Source organism: Rhincodon typus, chromosome 2 (assembly GCF_021869965.1).
Source record: "Rhincodon typus isolate 14 chromosome 2, sRhiTyp1.1, whole genome shotgun sequence".
Lineage (NCBI taxonomy): Eukaryota > Metazoa > Chordata > Chondrichthyes > Orectolobiformes > Rhincodontidae > Rhincodon > Rhincodon typus.
The window spans coordinates 12,266,740-12,288,953 of NC_063333.1; the positions used below are offsets into that span (position 1 = coordinate 12,266,740).

Genomic DNA, 22,214 nt, shown 5'->3' on the forward strand with positions numbered 1-22,214 from the left:
CCTCGCCCTCCCCATTTCTGAAGTAGGGTCCCGACCCAAAACGTCAGTTTTCCTGCTTCTCTGATGCTGCCTGGCCTGCTGTGTTCCTCCAGCTCAACATTCATACATATTACCAGAGAGGAGGTGTCTGCAGCCTTAAAGTGCATTAAGGTGGATAAATCCTCTTGGCCTGATCCTCGGACACTGTGGGAGGCTAGGGAAGAAATTGCAGAGGCTCTTGCAGAGATTTTTACTTCATCTTTAGCCACTGGTGATGTTCCGGAAGACTGGAGGGTGGCTAATTTTGTTCCATTGTTTAGGAAAAGGTAGCAAAGACAAGCCAGGGAACTACAGACCGATAAGCCTAACATCAGTGGTAGGCAAGTTGTTGGAGAGGATACTGAGGGACAGGATCAACCAACATTTGGATAGTCAAGGTCTGATTAGGGACAGTCAGTATGGATTTGCACGTGGGAAGTCATGTTTGATAAATCATCCAGAGTTTTTTGAATATGTAACCAAGAGGATGGATGAGGGTAGGACAGTGGGTGTTGTCTGTATAGATTTTAGTAAGGCCTTTGACAAGGTCCCGCACATCAGACTATTCATGTAGGTTAGGTTTCATGGGTTTCAGGGAGAGCTCGCTGATTGGATTCAAAATTGGCTCAATGGTAGGAAGCAGAAGGTGATAGTTGAAGGCTGTTTCTCAGACTGGAGGCCTGTGACTAGTGTTGTGCCACAGGGGTCAGTGCTAGGACCTTTGTTATTTATTATTTACATAAATGATCTGGATGTGAATGTATAAGGCATGATTAGCAAGTTTGCGGATGATACAAAATTAGGAAGTTTTGATAGCGAAGAACGTCATCAAAAATTACAGAGGGATCTTGATCAGATGGGGATGTGGGCTGAGGATTGGCAAATGCAATTCAATGCAGATAAGTGTGAGGTGCTGCTCTTTGCAAAGTCAAACGAAGGTAGAACTTACACAGTAAATGGTAAGGTTCTAGAAGTGTTGTGGAACAGAGGGACCGAGGAGTACAAGTACATAGTTCGTTGAAAGCGGAATCACAGGTAGACAAGGTGGTGAGGAAAACATTTAACATGCTGGCCTTGATTGGTCTAGGAGTTGGGACATTATGTCACAGCTGTATAAGTCATTGGGTTCCGTACTTGGAGTATTGTGTACAGTTTTGGTTATCCTGTTATAGGAAAGACATAGTTAAACTGGAAAATGTGCAAACAAAATTTACGAGGATCTTGCCAGGATTAGTCGGCCTGAGTTATCGGGAGAAGTTAGCCAGGATAGGACTTTATTGCTTGGAACATAGGAAAATGAGGCAGGACCTGATTGAGGTGTATAAAATCAAGAGGGGTATAGATAGAATGAATGCATATAGTACTTTTCCCAGGGGTGGGGAATTGAAAACTAGAGGGCATAGGTTTAAGGTGAGAGGGGAAAGATTTAAGAAGGACCCGAGGAGCAACTTCTTCACACAGAGAGAGATGCGTATATGGAATGGGCTGCCAGACAAAGTGGTTGAGGCAGGTACAATAGCAACATTTAAAACACATTTGAATAGGTATATGGATGGGAAGGGTTTAGAGGGATATGGACCAAATGCAGACAACTGGAACTAGCTGAGTGTGCACATTGTCAGCATGGACCAGTTTGGGCTGAAGGGCCTGTTTCCATGCTGTATCACTCTGTGACTCTATTCCATTTAGCTTCCTGACCTCCAACAAACCTCATCCTCCTGGACACCACCCCACAGCCTCCTGTCCTCCCTCAATCTCTTCACTTCCAACTGCCATTGTGACATCAATCGCCTCAATTTCTCCACCGGACTCACTCACTCCAACCTCTCACCCACGGAACACACAACACTCCGTTCCCTCCACTCCAACTCTAACATCACTGTCAAACCCGCAGATAAGAGGAGGTGCCGTAGTGGTATTGCGCACTGACCTTTACATAGCCGAGGCCTGGCGCCAACACTCTGACACCTCTTCATACCGACGCCCCCCCAATTGTGACCCCACCCCTGAACTATCACCTATTTCTATCTCCTGCCCTAAATCCACAAACCTGGCTGCCCCAGCCGACCCATTGTCTCTGCCTGCTCCTGCCTCACTGAACTCATCTCCACTTACCTTGACTCTGTTTTGTCCCTCCTGGTCCAGGAACACCCCACCAATGTCCGGGACACCACCCGCACCCTCCACCTCCTCCAAGACTTCCAATTCGCTCGCCCCCAACACCTCATCTTCACTATGGACATCCAAGCCCTGTACACTTGTATCTCCACTTCTTCCTCTCCCATAGGCCCAACCAGTCTCCCTCCACCAACGCCTTCATCCACTTAACAGAACTTGTCCTTACCCTGAACAACCTGTCCTTTAATGCCTCCCACTTCCTACAGACGAAGGGGGTGGCCATGGGCACCCATGTGGGCCCAAGCTATGCCTGCCTCTTCGTAAGATACGTGGAACAGTCCCTTTTCCACTGTGACACTGGAACTATGCCCCACCTCTTCCTCCATAACACTGATGACTGTCTTGGTGCTGCCTCGTGCTCCCATGAGGAGCTTAAGCAGTTCATCAACTTTACTAACACCTATCACCCCAATATCAAATTCACCTGGACATCTCCGTTACCTCCTTCTCCTTCCTGGATCCCTCCATGTCCATCTCTGGTGACTGCCTCAAAACTGTCATCTATTTCAAGTCCACCGACTCCCACAGCTACCTGGACTACACCTCCTCTCACCCACCCTCCTGCAAGAATGTGATCCCCTACTCCCAATTTCTCTGCCTCCACCGCGTCTGCTCACAAGATGAAGCATTCCACTCGCAAACATCCCAGATGTCCTCCTATTTCAAGGAATGTAACATCCCCCCTCTGGTGGTCAAAAATGCCCTCAACCGCATCTCTTGCAATTCCCGCACTTCTGCCCCCATGACCCCTCCCCCTAACAAAAATAAAGACAGAATCCCCTTGTCCTCACATATCACCCCACCAACCTCCGCATCCAGCAAATCATTCTCCACCACATCCGCCACCTACAATCCGACCCCACAACAAAAGAGATATTTCCCTCCCCACCCCTATTTGTCTTTCGTAGGGACCGCTAACTCCACAACTCCTCGTCTGCACCACACTCCCCACTAACCCCTGATCATCCGGCACCTTTCCCTGTAACCACAGGAAGTGCTACACCTGCCCCTACATCGCCCCCCTCACTTCCATTCAAGGCTCAAAACAAACCTTTCATATCAGACAGGGGTTCACCTGTACATCTGTCATAATGATCTACTGTATCTGCTGCTCCCAATGTGGCCTCCTCTACATTGGTGAGATCAAACGTAGACTCAGGGACCGTTTCATAGAGCATCTGCACTCTGCACACAACAAACGTCAATGCCTTCCGGTCGCCAACCATTTTAATTCCCCCCCCCACACCCTGGCCCTCCTCCAGTGTCACAACGATACCACCCACAAACTGGAGGAGCAACACCTCATATTCCACATCGGGAGCCTACAGCCCAATGGCCATGGAATTCACCAGTTTTAAAGTCTCCTCACCCCCGGCCTCATCCCATGTCCAACCCGCCCTCTCATCCCCGCCTCCTTGACCTGACTCAACCTGTCTGCCCCAATCTCTCCCACCTATCTACCCTAATCAACCCACCGACCAATCCCCACCACTCACTACCTGCACTCACCTATCACCATCCTATCTACCTTCCCTAGCCCCACTTATCCTCTCTCTATTTCCGACCTCCATTCCCCCTCCCCATTTCTGAAGAAGGGTCCCAATTCGAAACATAGAACATAGAACAGTACAGGCCCTTCAGCTCACGATGTTGTGCCAAACTTTTATCCTAAACCTAAGATCTATCTAACCTCCACCCCTACCTTATACTATCATCCATACACCTATCAAATAGCCGCTTAAATGCCACTAATGAGGCCGACTCCACTACCCGCTCCGGCAATGCATCCACGCCCCGACCACTCTCTGAGTAAAGAACCTCTGACATCTCTCCTATATCTACCTCCACTCACTTTAAAACTATGCCCGCTCATAATAGCTACCTCCACCCTAGGAAAAAGTCTCTGGCTGTCTACTCTATTTATACCTCTGATCATTTTGTACACCTCTATCAAGTCACCTCTCATCCTTCGTCGTTCTAAAGAGAAAAGCCCTAGCTCTCTCAACCTTTCCTCGTAAGACCTTCCCTCCATTCCAGGCAACATCCTGGTAAATCTTCTCTGCACCTTTTCCAACACTTCCACATCTTTCCTGAAACGAGGCGACCAGAACTGGACACAATACTCCACATGTGGCCGAACCAGACTTTTGTATAGCTGGAGCATAACTTCACGGCTCTTGAACTCAATCCCTTTATTAATGAAAGCTAACACACCATACGCCTTCTGAACAACTCTATCCACCTTGGTGGCAGCTTTCAGGGAACTGTGGACATGAACCACAAGATCCCTCTGCTCCTCCACACTGCCAAGAATCTTTCCGTTAACCCTGTATTCTGCTTTCAAGTTTGTCCTTCCAAAATGAATCACCTCACACTTTTCAGGGTTAAACTCCATCTGCCACTTCTCATCCCAACTCTGCATCCTATCAATGTCCCTTTGTAACCGAGAACAGCCCTCCGCACTATCCACAACTTGACCCCTTCATATCGTCCACGAACTTACTAATCCACCCTTCCACTCGTACATCCAAATCATTTACAAAAGTCAACTTTCCTGCTCCTCTGATGCTGCCTGGCCTGCTGTATTGACTCCAGCATCTGCTGTTCTTGCTATCTATGCTAGCTTTCTGTGTTTCATGGATAAGTACCCGACTCTCTTTGTGTTGCAGCATTCCGCAAGTTTGCTCCATTTAAGCAATATTCTATTCTTTTGATCTCTCTTCCAAAATGCACAACTGAACATCTTCCCACATTACATTCCATTTGTCAACTTTTTGCCCATTTAGTTAACCTATCAATATTTCTCTGTAAACTGTTTGCATCCCTCTCGGAACCTGCGTTCTCACCTATTTTTGTATTGTCTGCAAATTTGGCTATAGTAGATTCGCTTCCTTCCTGCAAGTCATTGATATATATTATAAACAGATACCATCCCAGTATTAATCTCTGTGGAATCCCACTGGTCATAGGTCTCCAACCTGAAAAAGAAAGCCTTATTCCCGCTCACAGTATCCTGCCCATTAGCCAATTCTCTATCTATGCCAATATACTACCTCCAAAACCATGTGTTCCTATCTTTTGACTTAACCTTTTGTGGGGTTACCTTTTCAAACATCTTCTGAAAGTCTAAATACTACATATCTACTACTCCCCTCTATCTAATAAACTTCTAATAAATTAGTCAGACATGGTTTCACTTTCGTGGAGCCACGCTGATTCTGCTTGATTAAATTGTCATTTTCTGAATGTTCTGCAGTTGTTTCCTTAATAATTGTTTGCAATACTTTACCAACATTAGATGTTAGGCTAATAAGCCTATAGTTACCCACTTTTTGCTTCCTTCCCTTCTTGAATAGGATGTCACATTGGAAAACTGCCAATCTACCAGTACTTCGGCAAAATGCAAGGATTTTTGAAAAATAATAATCAATGCACACTATCTTTGTAGCTACCTCTTTTAGAATCCTAGGTGTGAACCATCAAGGCCAGAGGATGTATCTGTCTTCAGCCCCATTAGTTTGCCTAATGATGAATAAAGTTTCTCTAGTCATGATGGTGGTATTTAATTGCTTCCCCATGTTATTTAGTATTAGTGGTATTCTTAATTGTATTGATTTTAAGTATCTTCCACAATAAAGACATGCAAAATATCAGTATAACTATTCTGCTGTTTCCAATAACTGTCTCCCCAGATTCATTTCCTTGGGGGCCAAGGTTTGCTATTGATCTCTCTCTTCCTTTTTATATATTTGAACAAGCTTTTATTGTCAGTTTTCATATTCCTCACTTTCTTGCCTCATAGTTTACCTTCTCTCTATTATCTTTTTAGTCGTCCTTTGCTGGATTCTGAATTTATCCCAGCCTTTAGGGCTATCACTGACTTTTGCCTTCTTATATGCTTTTTCTTTCAACTTAATACTTCCTTGGTTAGCCATGATTGATTTCCCCTCTGTTAGAATCTTTCCTCCTTACTGGGATGTAGTTTTGCTGAGAGATATGCATTACCTCCTTGCTTGCTTCTTGCCATTCCTACTAATCTATCTGTCCAATTCACTTTAGCCAAATCTATCCTCATTTCATTGTAATTCCCTTTATTAAAAACAGAGCTGTTTCACACTCAAATTTCTCAATCACGAACTGAATATTAAATTCTGTCACTTTATGATCACTACTTCCTAGGAAACCTTTTACTCCAAGGTCATTTATTAGAACTGCCTCATTACCCAATCCAAGAGTTGTTGTCGTGAATACCCCTTCTATTTTGATCAACCCAAACCACATGAAGGTTTATGTCACTGATAATTATTGCCTTATTCTTTTTACATGCTCCTATTGTGTTCAATTCTGGCTGCCACATTACAGGAAGGATACGGAAGCTTTGGAGAGGGTGCAGAACAGGTTTACAAAGATGCTGCCTGGATTTGACAGTATGAGCTACAAGAAGAGGCTAGAAACACTTGGGTTGTTTTCTCTGGAGCGGTGGAGGCTGAGGGGAGACTTGATAGAAGTCTATAAAATTATGAAATGCATAGATAGGTTTGACAGTCAGAATCTTTTTCCCAGAGTTGAAATATCTAATACTAGGGGACATGTATTTAAGGTGAGATGGGGAAAGTTCAAAGGAGATGTGAGGAGCAAGTTTGTTACACAGAGATTGGTAGGAGTCTGGAACATGCTGCCAGAGATGGTGGTGGAGGCAGATATGTTGGGGGAATTTAAGGGACTTTTAGATAAGCACGTGGATATGAAAGGAATATGGACCTTGGGCTGGCAGAAGGGACTAGTTTAATGTGGCGTCATGTTCAGCACAACATCGTGGGCCAAAGGGACCTTTCCTGTGCTATACAGTTCTATGCTCAATTATTTGTTGATTTATAGCCTTTCTTATCCAGCAGCTATTGTTTGGGGTCTGTATGCTACTCATGGAGTCTAACAGCTATACAACACAAAACCAGACCCTTTCGTCCAACTTCTCCATGCCGACCAGATACCCTAAACTGATCTAGTACCTTTTTTTTAAAATCCAGTCATGGGACATGGGTGTCTCTGGCTGAGCCAGCATTTTTGCCCATCCCTCATTGCCCAGGGGACAGTTAAAAATCAACCACATTGCTGTGGGTCTGGAGTCACATATAGTCCAGACCAGGTAAGGATGTCAGATTTCCTTCCCTATAGGACATCAGTGAACCGGATGGGTTTTTCTGACAATTGGCAATGGTATTATTGTCCTCATTAGACCTTTAATTCTAGATTCTTTATTGAATTCAAATTCTACCATCTGTATGGCGGGATTTGAACCCAGGTCTCCAGAATGTTAGCTGAGTTTCTGGATTAATAGCCTAGCAATAATATCATTAGGCCATTGCCTCCACATTGCCATTTGCCAGCATTTGGCCCATATCCCTCAAAACCCTTCCTATTCATGTATCCATCCAGATGACTTTTAAATGTTGGAATCATACCCACCTCCACCACTTCCTGTTGCAGCTCATTCCATACATGCACTATCCCCTGTGTGATAAAGTTGCCCCTCAAGTCCCTTTTAAATCTTTCTCCTCTCACCTTAAAAGTATGCCTCCTAAGGAGTCTAGCACCTCCTCTTCTGTAATATTGATACTTTTCAAGATATTACGATTTATTTTCCCAAGTTCTCTAGCTTCCACATCCTTCTCCACAGTAAATACTGACACGAAATCCTTGTTCAATATCTCACCCATCTCTTGTCGTTCCACACATAGATGGCCTTATATCCCTAGTTACTTTTTTTCCTTTAATGTATTTGTAGAATCTCTTTGGATTCTCCTTAACCCTATTGCCAAAGATATCTCAAGTCCCCATTTTGCTCTCCTGATTTCCCTTTTAAGTACACTCCTACTGGCCTTATACTCCTCGAGGGATTCACTTGATCCCAGCTGTCTATACTTGACATATGTTTCCTCCTTTTTCTTGTCCAGAGCCTCAATTTCTCTAGTCGTCCAGCATTCCCTACCCTTCCCAAGCTTGCCCTTCATACTAACAGGTACATACTGTCTGTGAACCCTCATTATCTAATTTTAAAATGCCTCCCACTTTCCACCCATCCATTTATCTGCAAATACTCCACCCAATCAACTTTTGAAAGTTCTTGCCTCATACCATCAAACTTGGCCTTACTCCAATTCAGAACATTAACTGTTAGATTAAGTCTATCCTTTTCCACAATTTTTAAAAACAATTAGAATTATGATCACTGGCCCCAAAGTGCTCCCCCACTGACACCTCAGTCACTTGCCCTGCCTTATTTCCCAAGAGAAGGTCAAGTTTTGCTCCATCTCTAGTAGGTACATCCACATACTGATTAAGAAAATTATTTTGCACCCACAACAAATTCCTCTCCATCCAAGCTCTTAACACTATGGCAGTCCCAGTCTATGTTTGTAAAGTTAAAATCGCCTACCATTACAACCCTATTATTCTTACAGACATCTAAGATCTCCTTACATATTTGCTTCTCAATTTCCCTCTGACTATTGGGTGACAATAGTACAATCCCAATAACCCTTTTCTATTTCTCAGTTTCACCCATATAGGGGAGGCAATATAGGGAGGCCTAGTGGTATTATCGCTGGACTGTTAATCCAGAGACCCAGATAATGTTCTGGGAACCTGGGTTTAAATCCCGCCATGGCAGATGGTGGAATTTGAATTCAATAAAAATATCTGGAATTAAGAATCTAATGATGACCATGAATCCATTGTCGTTTGTCAGGGAAAAACCCATCTGGTTCACTAATATCCTAATATCACTGCCATCCTTACCTGGTCTGGCCTACATGTGACTCCAGACCCACAGCAAATATGGTTGACTCTGCACTGCCCTCTGGGCAATTAGGGATGGACAATAAATGCTGGCTCAGCCATCAATGTCCTCATCCCGTTAATGAATAAGAAAAACAAACTTGACATTCTCCCAGGAATATCCTCCCTAAGTACAGCTATAAACCAAAAACCTTAACCAAAATCACCACTCCCCCTCCTCTACTGTCCCCCTTTCTACCCTTTCTATAGCATCTGTACCCTGGAACATTATGCTGCCAGTCCTGAGGTGCTACCTTCCCTGAGCAAACTTTCTGTCTTGGTACAATATCCCAGTCCCATGTTCCCAAGCATGTCGTGAGTTCATCTGCCTTACCTGTCAGGCCCCTTGCATTGAAATAAATGCAGTTTAATGTATAAGTTATTGTTCTCTGTCTTGCTCTTGCCTGCCTTGACTATTTAACTTGCTCTTCTTCTCTATGGTATCAGTCTCAGACTGATCTCTATTCTCACTATCTCATTGGGTCCCACTTCTCCCCTTCCTAGCTTACAGCCTCCCAAGTAGCACTAGCAAATCTCCCTGCCAGGATATTGGTCTCCTTCCAATTCAGGTGCAACCCATTCTTCTTATACAGGTCACTTCTACCCCAGAAGAAATCCCAATGATCCAAAAATGTGAATCCCTGCCCCACACACCAGGTCCTCAGCATGCATTCATCTGCCCTATCGTATTTCTATTCTCACTAGCACACAGCACTGAGAGTAATCCAGATATTACTACCCTCGAGGACCTACTTTTTAACCTCCTGCCTAATTTTCTATGTTCTCTCTGAGAAACTCATCCCTTTCTCTTCCTATGTCACTGGTACCAACAAGTACAATAACATTCCTCTCCCCTTTGAGAATACTCTATGCCCTCTCCCAGACATCTCTGACCCTGGCACCAGGGAAGCAACACACCATTCTGATGTCTTGCTGTCAGCCACAGAAATGTCTGTCTGGGCCCCTGACAAGAGAGTATCCTTTCACATCGATCATTTGGAACTCAGCATACCCCTCATTACAGTAGAGCCAGTGTCGGTACGAGAAACCTGGCTGTCAGTGCCATATACCCCTGAGAGACCACTACCCCTGACATTATCCAAAACAGCATACGTGTTTGAGATGGGGATAGCTTCAGGAGACTCCTGAACTACCTAACTACTTCTAACTTTTCTCACGTTAACCCATCTACCTGACTGTATCTGCAGTTTTTCTAACTTCCTGAAACTGCTATCCATCACACCCCCGGTTCTTAAAAATTCCTCATTGCCTCTAACTGCGGTTCCAACTGATCCATGCGATTCAATAGGATTTGCATCCAAATGCACTTCCTGCAGACATAATCTCCAGGAACAATGAAATTCTCCCTAACCTTTCACATCCGACAGGAAGAGCACATCACTCTACTATAAGCCATCCTGCACCTTAAACAATTTACAGACTCAGAATATAACCAAAACACAATCACAACACACTTGCTCAAAAACTCGGTGTTAGCACAGTCTTACTGCTCAAAAACACTGCTCTGGGATAACTTAATATCTATCCTCTATATTAAAAATTTAATCAAGAGACAAGCCTAAGTAAAACATAAAAAACCTCACCATACTCACAATTATAGATTTACAAAAAAATCAGATTGAGATTTATAAATTTTCTAAGTCTTAAAATCAAATACTTGACTGATCAGACTCTGAAATCACTGATCACTCCCAGCTGCTGTGTGCAGTTCCAATAATGAGGTCTCCCAAGGTCCGCTGTGAAACTGCACTGTACTGTCTGTTTTCCTTTGACTGGTCTTCAGAGGGGTTTGTAATTTCACAGTCAGTCAGCTGTGAAAGTTCACTGCTTGATTCTTTTGATGTGTTCCTGTTGATCTTTAGAGCCATTCTCTGACCTCTCCATGGGGCCACTCTCCCAAAGCTTTATCTCCTGCTCTCTCTCTTTGCTCCTGTTTATAGTTTGTTGTTTTTGATGATGTTTAAAAGTTCCAAAAACAACGCAAAATTTATAAAAACAGTAATTGCTGCTGCAAGAAAGTGAGGAAATCAGCTCCAGCACTGAAAAAACCTCAGCAAAAGGAGCAGCCTTACAGCCAGGATCCTCTACCATCCACCATTTTGTTTTTTTTCCCCTTACCATTGCTTTCTTTCCCCTGCTACTTTTTATCTCCACCCAAATGGACTCTAACATCTGAGTGTAGACCATCTCTCATGACTATCCTTATTTCACCTTTCACTCACAGCGCTACCCCACCACCTTTTCCATCCCACCTGTCTCTCTGAAAGCTCAAATATTGTAGAATACTAAATTCCCAGGTTTGATCTCCTTGTAACCGTATTTCTGCAATGGGAATGAGGTCATATTCATTTATCTTGATTTGCATGTCAGTTCATCTACCTTATTCCAAATGTTTCATGCATCAAGATATATAATCTTTAAGTTTGTTTGTTTTTTATTCATTCACGGAATGAAGGTATCGCTGGCTAGGCAGAATTTATTATCCATCCCTAATTGCTCTAAGGGCATTCAAGAGTCAACCACATTGCTGTGGGCGTGGAGTCACATGTAGGCCAAACAAGGTAAGGATGGCAGTTTCCTTCCCTAAAGGGCATTAGTGAACAAAATGGGTTTTTCCGTCAATTGACAATGAATTCATGGTTATCATTAGATTCTAACTTCCAGATGTTGATTGAATTCAAATTTCCCCACCTGCTATGGCCGGATTCTGGGTCCCCAGAACGTTATCTGGGTCTCTGGATTAACAGTCCAGCAATAATACCACTAGGCCATTGCCTCCCCTTGAAGTTTGTTCCACTATAACATTTCCTGATACTTTTATGATTCCTTGGTGCAACATGACCTTCACACATTCTGTCCTTTCCTTTGATGTTTTGATAATAATTAGCTCACTAATGTGGAATGCTATCTTCTCTCCTTCGATTTTCTAATTTTCCATGCAATTGAACCTACTCCACTATTTAGTTTAAAGCCATTTCTACAGCCCTTAATTATATGATTCACCATGACTCTGGTTCCAGCATGATTCAGATGGAGCCTGTTCCAATGGACCAGCTCCCTCCTTCCCCAGTATTGGTGCCAATGTCCCATGAATTCAAGCCCAATTCACCCACATCAATCTTTGAGCCAAGCAATTACCTCTTTATTCTTGTTGATCCTGTACCAACTAGTTAGTGGCTCTGTTCATAATCTGGAGATTTTTTTTTGGCTCTGCTTTCTAATTTAGCCCCTATCTGCTGATATTCTCTCAGCAGAACTTCTTTCCTCATTCTACCTTTATCGTTGGTACCCATGTGGACCATGGCAACTGAATCTTTCCCCTCCCATTTCGAGTCCCTCTGTAGTCCAGATGAGATGTCCTGAACCCGGGCTCCAGGCAGGCAACACAGCCTTCGGAACTCCTGATCCTGGCCACAAAGTAGTATCTATTCCCCTGACTACACTATCCCCAATTACAATTAAATTTCGTTTTTCTCTCCCCTCTTGAATGTTATTTGCTCCATGGTGCTATGGTCAGCTGGCTCATACTCCCTACAGCCTCTGCTCTCATCCACACAGTTGTATCAATCACTACTAAGTCTCAAGGAAGAAATCAAACCACACGGACAATCTGGCATCAAGTAAGGCACCGGAAAAAACAACAGCAGAAACAGCCCTTTCGACCCTTCAAAGTCCTCCTCACTAACATCTGAGTGTTAGAGCCAAAATCGGCACAGCTGTCTCACAGAGTCTGACGCTGTCATACTCAAGAAATCATACCTTACAAAGTCCCAATTACCACCACCACCACCACCACCCCAGTTACCATTCAACATCTACCACCTGCTTGAGCATAAGGTCTTTTCCAGATTTGCTGGAATCAATTCCCAGGTACTAACTTTGTTACTAATCATCTTCTGCTATCTATTTATACATAATGCTCTTCCCTGGTGACAATGTGGCTACAGAACCTTGATCAGGAACCAACCTGCAATTAGGATCCAGGCCTGGCCTCACAAATAAGCAAAAGCTTGTTTGATCTGTTTTTGTTTTAATACCACTGCTATCACAGTCCAAATGTCATCTTTAGCTCATGGGCCCTAATTCACAGTTCCCAATCAAAATTAAGAAGATAAAAATAATATAAAATCTGTGAGGGCTGTAATCACATCCTGGCTCCAGCTCATCTGGAAGCATCCTCCCCTTCTGGTTGAACATACAGCAGTGTAAACAGCGCTTACAATGAGTATCAGTTTTAGAAAGTGCAATATTCCTTTCCGTACTCCTTGGTTTTTAAAACTGTCATTTCCCATTTCAGTCCACAACCAAAAATACAGAAAAACAAAAAGATATCGTCTTTACATCATTTCCTGGCAATTCTTTGGCGTGAATGTTGCTTGATATTGTCATCCCAAAAGCCTAGATATTGTACAGATCTTGGTACTGACTGTTTCAGTGTCTGAGGAGTCACAATTAGTGCTGAGAATAGTGCAATCATCAGCAAAATTCTCACCTTATCTTTGGAAGAAAATTATTTATGAAGCAGCTGAAGGTGGTTGAGCCTAGGACTTTAGGTGTGTCGTAACATTTCTGAATAGGTTGATTAGAAAATATATAACCTGAGGAACTCCTGCAGAGATGTTCTGGAGCTGAGATGATTGACCTCCAAAAACCACAACCATTTTCCTTTGTGCCAGGTATGATTCCCATCAGCAGAGTTATCCCAATTTCCATTGCCTCCAGTTTAGCTACAGTTTCATGAAGGCACACTCAGTGAAAGGCAGCCTTGATGTCAAAGACAGTCACTGCCAGCTCACCTCTGTAATTCAGCTCTCCTGTCCATGTTTCTACCAAGGCAGTAATGAAGTCAGGAGCTGGGTGACCCTGGTGGAACCCAAACTGGGCATCAGCAAGCAGGTTATTACATAGCAAGTGCTGCTTGATAGTACCATTGATGATACCTTCCATCACTTTATTGATGGCTGATGGGGTGGTTGTTCAGGTTGGATTTGGCCTATTTGCTATGTACAGGACATTCCTCAGCAAATTTCCACATCATCAAGTAAATGACTGTTGTAGCTATACAGGAGGCCTGGCCGGGACAGGCATAATTCTATAGCAAAGTCTTCTATACTACTACTGGAACATTGTCAGGGCTCCTGGCCTTTCAAGTGTCCAATCTTTCAGCCAATGCTTGATATCATGTGCGGTAAATCAAATTGGCTGAAGACTGGCAGCTGTGATGCTTGGTGATCTCTGGAGGAAACTGAGATGGATCAGCTACTCCATAATTCTGACTGAAAATTATTGAAAATCCTTCAGTCTTATCTTATGCACTAAAGTGTTGGGCTCTCCCATTATCAAGGATGAGAATATATGCGAAGCCTCCTCCTCCACCATTCATAACTATTTGGGGCAGGACTGCAGACCTTAGATCTGATCCATTGGTTGTGGAATCTCTTAATTCTGTCTATCTCCTGGTGCTTTTGCTGTCTGGCACACAAGTAGTTATATGTTGTAGGTTAACTAGGTTGGATCTTACATTTAAGTCTGCCTGATGATATTCCTGGAATGCTCTTCTGCATTCTTCATAGAACCAGGATTGATCAGCTTGATAGGTATATGATGGGCCCTGAGGCTGTGTATTATGTTTTACTACAATTCTGCAGCTGCCACCCATCATGTCTCACAGCTCCTCGCTTTGAGTTGCTAGATGTTTTCAATCACACAACATGATGGATGATATCCTCAGTGAGACGATGGGCCTTCATCTCCACAAAGACAGTGCTGTGGCCACTTCTACCAATGCTGTATTGGACAGGCGTGTCTGTGGCAGGTGTATTACTGAGGATGAGGTTAAGTATCCTTTTCCCTCTTATTGGCTCTTACATCACCTGCTGAAGATACAGTCTAGAACATATGTCCTCAGAACCAGGCCAATTCTGCCAGTACTAGGGCTGCTGCACCACTCTTGGTGAAGAACATTTAAATCCCTCACTTCTTCGAAATCAGGATCCCCTTTAAAACTGAGTTATTTGCGTATTCCATTTTATTTCCTATGTAACATGGAATTTCATTTAACTGTGTAAGAGCGGTAACTATAAACAAAATATTTATCAGGACCCACACTGCTGTATTATTAACACAGTGTTTGGAAGAATTAGGACATTTTTGCTCTTAGAAGGAATGAAATTTAACCTTCAAATGGAGGTGGGAAAGGGGACAATGGCCATCTTGGCATTATGAGTAGCTGCCCATGAACATTGGCCGAGAGGGTTTAGACATGTGGATACAGCACAGATTGTCAGCCCCAAAATAAGGTATATCAACAGGGATCGGCGGGAGAGACAGGATGAGAGGATGAAGAGGATTGAGCCACCATCTTCTTGGGCAAACATCAGGAGTGCCCATACATCAGACCAAGGGAGAAGCAAAGACTGTTACTACCAAATACTACCACTAACATCATCACAACATCAACGATGAACATGCTGGTACTCTAAAAACTCTGCCCCTGCTCCTCCATTCTACAGGATAGCTTTAGGATCGCTAAAGGTGAAGCATTCTTAGCTGTATACTCCCTTGTTAGCAGCCTACCTAGCAGTTAATGCTGTTTCAGCTTATTATCAGCTCTGAGCTGAAAGGGAGGGATTATACAATGAATGGTAAAATCCAGTAAGGTCCTGAAGATCAGAGGTCCTTGGTTTGCATATCCACAAATTGCTGAAAGTAGCAGGGCAGGCAGAAAAGATAGTTAAGAAGGCACATGGGATATCTGTCTTTATTAACTAAGGGTCACCGGACCCGAAACGTTAGCTCTGTTTTATCCTTCACAGATGCTATCAGACCTGCTGAGCTTTTCCAACAACTTTGTTTTTGTTGTTGTTGTTTATTAACTAAGGTACAGAATACGAGAAGGAAGGTTATGCTGGAAGTGCATAAAATGAGGGTTAGGCCACAACTGGAGTATTGAGTGCAGCTCTGGTACATTATAGGAAAGATGTGATTGCACTAGAGGGTCAGAAGAAATTTATTAAGATAATACCTGGACAGGAGGTTCTGAGCTATGAGCAAAAATATAACAGGTTGGTATTGTTTTGCTTGGAGCAGCGAAGATTGAGAAGGAATCTGATATAGGCATTTAGCATTATGAGGGGCATGGATACGGTGGATAGGAGGGCACTCTTCCCATTAGTAGACAGGTCAATAACATGGGGATATAAATTTAAGTTAAGAGATAAAGACTAAGACAGAATTGAGGAGAACTGTTTTCACCCATAGGGTGTTTGGAGTCTGGAATTCATTGTCTGAAAAAGTGGTCGAGTTAGAGATTCTTGTAATATTTAAGCAGTAATTAGATATTCACTTGTGTTGTCTCTACAGCAATGGGCCAAGAGTTGGAAAATAGGACTTGTATCGTCAGATTTTTGTTGACCAGCTTGAACATGATGTGCCAATGGCATCTTACTGTGCTATAAACGTCTGCAAGTTGCACACAGGCCTTGTTGCTTAATAAATACTGTGTTTCTGTGGCTGTGGGAAAAAATTTTAAAGGGAATTGCACCAAAAAAAATGCATTTTAAAAGGAACATTGATTGTAAGAGGGCATAAAGACAGAAAAAAGATTTGAAGCTTAGGAAGATTTTGAACACATAAGGATTGGAAAATCAAGGTGTGGCAACATCAGCAGCTAGTGTAAATCAGCAGGCACCTCTAGACGAAAGGGAACAATTCAGCAGCTGAGTGAGTGGCTGCAGGCAGTGTTTTAATATGAATTTGGTAAGTGCCCTCCTACTCCTCTTGCCTCCAAATTTAAAAAAAAGTCTAACTTTTCAGTCTTCAGAGCTTCCATTTAAGAATTGCAAGTTTGACTGCTTTGACCCTGAGAAAACTAACCAAAGTATGTAAGATGTGTCAAATAAAGATAAATTTTGCAAAGGTGGGGTTATGATGCTGCTTGGCCTGCTGTGTTCATCCAGCCCTGCACCTTGTTGTCTCTTAAATTTTGCAAAGGAGCCTGAAACTGGCATTAGACCCAAACTGAATAAGGCTCATGGTAGTTTCATATAAGTGTGCAATTCCAGTGTGGAGTATGAACATGTATGCTCATGCTACATCCTGGCACCTGTTCGGCACTATAAAACAGCCATTACAATTGAATTTATGGGTTTCAGGCAAATCTACACTTGTAGGTAACAAATTAAATCAAAAATAAGAAAAAAGAATTCAGGATCAACAGGCAACAGATATAAAAACCATTTCTGAGGAAGGGTCACCGGACCCGAAACGTTAACTCTGTTTTCTCCTCCACAGATGCTGCCGGACCTGCTGAGCTTTTCCAGCAACTTAGTTTTTGTGGCAACAGAGATATTATTGGGTAGGAATTTAAATAGCAATAAAGAAGTGGTGAAGGTTTATTTTGTGAATGCACATCAGATATCTGGGAAACTTTGGAAATTAGACAGTGGAGGTAAGCAAGGCACAAAAAGTTTACAATTACATTTAAATAGAACAAAAACACATAAATCTGCTTGTTAATAGTTAAAGCAAGGTGACATAAAAGTGAAGTGTTCTATTTGTGTATTCTGAATAAATTATTATTATTATAAAAATGTTTTTCCATACCTTTCACTTTAAGCAAAGCTGTGGTCTGTTGATCACCTGAATCACACATATATTCTCCAGCATCTTCTTGTTTCAGATTGCAGATTGACAGTTCAGCAATAGAACCCACTTGCTTTATTTCATACTTATCACTGGGATGAAGCACCATAATCCCCTTTCTCCACTCTATAGGAGCATCAGGCTTAGTAAGCTCACACCGTAGTGTAGTGGTGCTACCTTCATCAGCTTCCTTGTTCTGAAGAGCTTGTTTGAAAAGTACCGGAAGGGCTAGCAGGGCAAAATTGTAATGCATTTACAATAAAAACAAAAGAAAATATTAAGCTTTTATACAAATACTGAACTTTTATATTTATTTGACTTACAAGATTTAAAATTTACATCTTCTGAAGTTTTAAAAATTATTTATAATTAGAAACAAATTATTTAAATGATTTAGTCTTCCCCATACCTATACATTTTTTCCAGGGCTATATATTTATGAGTTTATACTTGTGAATGCATTATCACTTCATCATGATATGGAGAATACAAAATGAAAGTTATCTGTTAAGAAAAGATGACCTACAGCACAGACCAAAACAGTAAGTTAAGTGTTATGCAGTTGTAAATCAAAAGCAAATAATATAAAATGTTACATGCCATGTCCAACTGGGAAGGACATCTCAGTGCTTGTTTGTACAGCAACACTTACGAAATTTATGTTTTTGAGGTATTAGAGGTTGAACTATAATAAACAATTAATTACAGAGTGCGAGTTCTGAAAAGATCTGTCTCACGCATGAAGTGATTAGCTAAAACTGGCTTGGTGGATATTAAAATGTATCTGAGGGAGTCAGAAAATGATTATTTATTTCATCCTTTGCTGTGTTTTTTTTAGTTACAATGCTCATGTAGCTAATCGAATTAAGCCTCTAGTCAACAATGACCTCAGGAATATAGATAGGTTACGGTCTCATTTAATGCTGGTACCTCTAAAGGCCAGGATTAGATGGATGAGCCTTTGCATGCTGGAGACTGTCATTATCATTCATGTATTATGATGTTATTTGGCATCAATAAGTGACGTAGGTTGGGCAAGGATTTCTCAATGGTGCTGCAAGGTGTAATCTTACCAGTGAACAACTCAGCTCTTTACCCAGAAAAAGAAAGATAAAGCAGCTAAAGATGGTTGGGTCAAGGACACTTCCCTGAAAAATGAAAAGTGGCCACGTCCTAAGGCTTTGATGACTGATCCTCAAAAACCACATCCATCGTCCTGTGTGAGTCCAGCTGCTGCAGCATTTTCTCCCTAACTCCCATTAACCATTGTTATTCTGTGGGTCCTGACTGCTATGTTAATCTAATGTTACTTTTATCTTAAAAGTATGAAATCTTACATTTCTATCCTTGCTTTTGGCATTTGGCTCTTGCAACCATATTTGGCTCAAGGCCTTGAGAAGACCTGAAACAAACTAGTTTAGGTGGTACTCACAATAAGTATCAGTGTATATGTTTTGATGAGTTATTTGGACTGGATAAGTAGGATCTGGGATAATAAAGAATAATAAATAATTCATCAGATATTTACATATGCAATTTTAAAATGGAAACTTCTAGAAACACCAAATGCTAGGATCATGCTATGAAAGTTACAGATATGTGCTACAGGGCAAATATATGCAATTGTTAAATGCATTGTGTCAAAAACTGGAGCCTGAGAAATGTTCAGAATGCTACTGACTGAAATAGCCTTTAACTTTTCCTAATCCTTCTTCCCTGTAACACTGTTGACACGAACAAGTTCACGTGATCATATACTTGGTGAAACTGCTTTGACAGACTGGGACTGCCATAGTGTTAAGGGCTTAGATGGTGAGGAATTTGTTAAACGTATTCAAGAAAATTTTCTTCATCAATATGTAGATGTACCTAGTAGCAAAGGAGCAAAACTTGACCTTCTCTTGGGAAATAAGTTGGGGCAAGTGACTGAGGTGTTAGCGGAAGTGTCTTTTGGGACCAGTGATTGGTTTTAAAATAGTTATGGAAGGGATTGGCCTTGTAAAAAAAGCTAAAGGTATTAATTGGAGTAAGGCAAATTTCGATGGTATGAGACAATAACTTTGAAAAGTTGATTGGAGTTGACTGTTCACAGGTAAAGGGATGACTGGCAAGTAGGAGGCTTTCAAAAGTGAGATAACAAGAGTTCAGAGGCAGTAAGTTAGAGCAAAGGGTAAGGCTGGTAATTGTAGGGAACAATGGATGAATAAAGGCATCGAGGCTCTGGTCAAGAATAAGAAGGAGGCATATGTTAGGTGTAGAAAACTGAGATCAAGTGAATGTCTTGAAGAGTATAAGGGGTAAGGGAAATTGGGAAGGCAAAAAGGAGGTATGAGATAGTCTTGGCGGATAATGTTAAGGATAATCCAAAGATGTTCCACAAGTACATCAAGAGCAAAAGAACAACTAGGGAGAGCACAGTCGACAGTGAAGAAAGTTATCTAAGATTACAAAGGGAACTTGATCAATTGGGCCAGTGGACTGAGGAGTGGTAGGTCAACAAGGTTGTTTATGTTTGGAACCACAGAAGATGGGAAAGATACTACATCAATATTTCACATCAGTTTTTACTGTGGAGAAAGAAGTGTAGGCTAGAGAACTTAGGAAATAAATATTGATGTCTTGAAAACAGTCCACATTGCAGAAGAGGAGGTGCTGGAGGTCTTAAAAAACATAAAGGTAGATAATTCTCTGGTACCTGATCAATCGTATCCCAGGATGTTGTGAGAAGCTAGGGAAGAAATTGCAGGGCCTCTAACAGAGATAGTTGTATCATGCACAGCCACAGGTGAGCTGCCAGAGGACTGGAGGGTGGTTAAGGCTGTGCTTTATTTAAGAAAAGCTGTAAGGAGAAGCCTAGGAACTATTGACCTGTGAGTCTGACATCAGCTTCAAATAATGCTGATCTTGCTAATGTTGATCTTGCCTAGCGTAGCCCCTGTGCGACATAACCCGTATGCCTCTATCTAAGTCTTTCTTTTTCCACCGTATGATCTATATGTCCTTGCTTACTATGATCTGTCTGTATGGCTTGTAAACAAAGCTTTTCACAGTACTGAAGTACACATGACAATAAATAAATCAAATCAAATTAGTGGTGGGTAAGTTGTTAGAGGGGATTCTAAGAGATAGGATTTACATGCATTAGAAGAGGCAGGAACTAATTAGGGATAGTCAGCATAGCTTTAGCAAGGAAAGTCATGTCTCACAAACTTGATTGAGTTTTTTGAGGACATAACCAAAAAGATAGAAGAGGGCAGAGCAGTAGACATTGCCTGCATGGACTTTAGTAAAGCCTTTGACAAGGTTCCACATGGTAGACTGATTAGCAAATTTAGATCAAATAGGATTCAAGGAGATCTTGTCAACTGGACACAAAATTGGCTTGACAGTAGAAGACAGAGGGTGATGGTAGAGGGTTGTTTTTCAGACTGGAGACCTGTCACCAGCAGTGTTCCGCAAGGATTGGTACTCGGTACATTGTTGGTTGTCATTTATATAAATGATTTAGATGAGAATTTGGGAGGCATGGTTAATAAGTTTACAGATGACACCAAAATTAGTGGCATAGTCGACAGTAAAGAAGGTTATCGAAGATTACAAAGGGATCTTAATCAACTGGGCTAATGGACTAAGGACTGGCTGATGGAGTTAAATTTGGATAAATGCGAGGTATTGCATTTTGGTAAAATGAACAAAGACAGGATTCATACAATTGATGGTAGTGACCTAGATAGCATTGTCAAACAATGAGACATAGGGATCCATGTACATAGTACTTTGAAAGTTGCATCAAAGATAGACAGGTTGGTTCAGACAGCATTTAATACACTTGCCTCCATTGCTAAGACCACTGAGAATAGGAGTTGGAAAGTCTTATTGAGGTTGTACAAGACATTGGTTAGGCCACTTTTTGAGTATTGTGAACAGCTCAGGTCGCCATGCTATAGGAAGGATATTATTAAATTGGAGAGGGTTCAGAAAAGATTTACCAGGATGCTTCCAGGACTGGAGGGTTTGAGTCATAAAGAGAGGCTGGATAGGCTGGGACTTTTTTCACTGGAGCGCAGGCGATTGAGGCGTAACCTTACAGAGACTTATAAAATCATGACAGGCGTAGATAAGGTGAATAGCAAAAGTCATTTCCCTAGGGTGGGCCATTTCAAAACTAGAGGGCATATATTTAAGGTTAGAGTAGAAAGATTTTAAAGGGACCTGACGGACAGCCTTTTCACACAGAGGGTGGTTCATATGCAGAATGAACTGCCAGAGGAACTGGTAGATACAGGTACAGTTACAACATTTAAATGACATTCAGTCAGGTACATGAAAAGGAAAGGTTTACAGGATATGGACCAAATGCAGGCAAATGGGACGAGTTTAGTTTGGGAAACTTGGTTGGCATGGACAAGTTAGACCGAAAGGTCTATTTCTCTGTTATATGACTCTAGAACTCTATGACTCAAAATAGGAAACAAATATATGTCAAGATTGGTTAAAACAGTCTACATGACTGACAT

General features: G+C 42.0%; 1 protein-coding gene across 1 annotated transcript in view; it reads right to left on the reverse strand.

The window, feature by feature from the left end:
• obscnb (obscurin, cytoskeletal calmodulin and titin-interacting RhoGEF b) overlaps positions 1-22,214 on the reverse strand; it is a 583,513-nt gene that overhangs the window by 337,247 nt on the left and 224,052 nt on the right. The window contains exon 28 of the mRNA XM_048618408.1: positions 17,659-17,925. Coding sequence (XP_048474365.1) covers positions 17,659-17,925 — 267 coding nt within the window. The remainder of the gene's footprint in view (positions 1-17,658; positions 17,926-22,214) is intronic.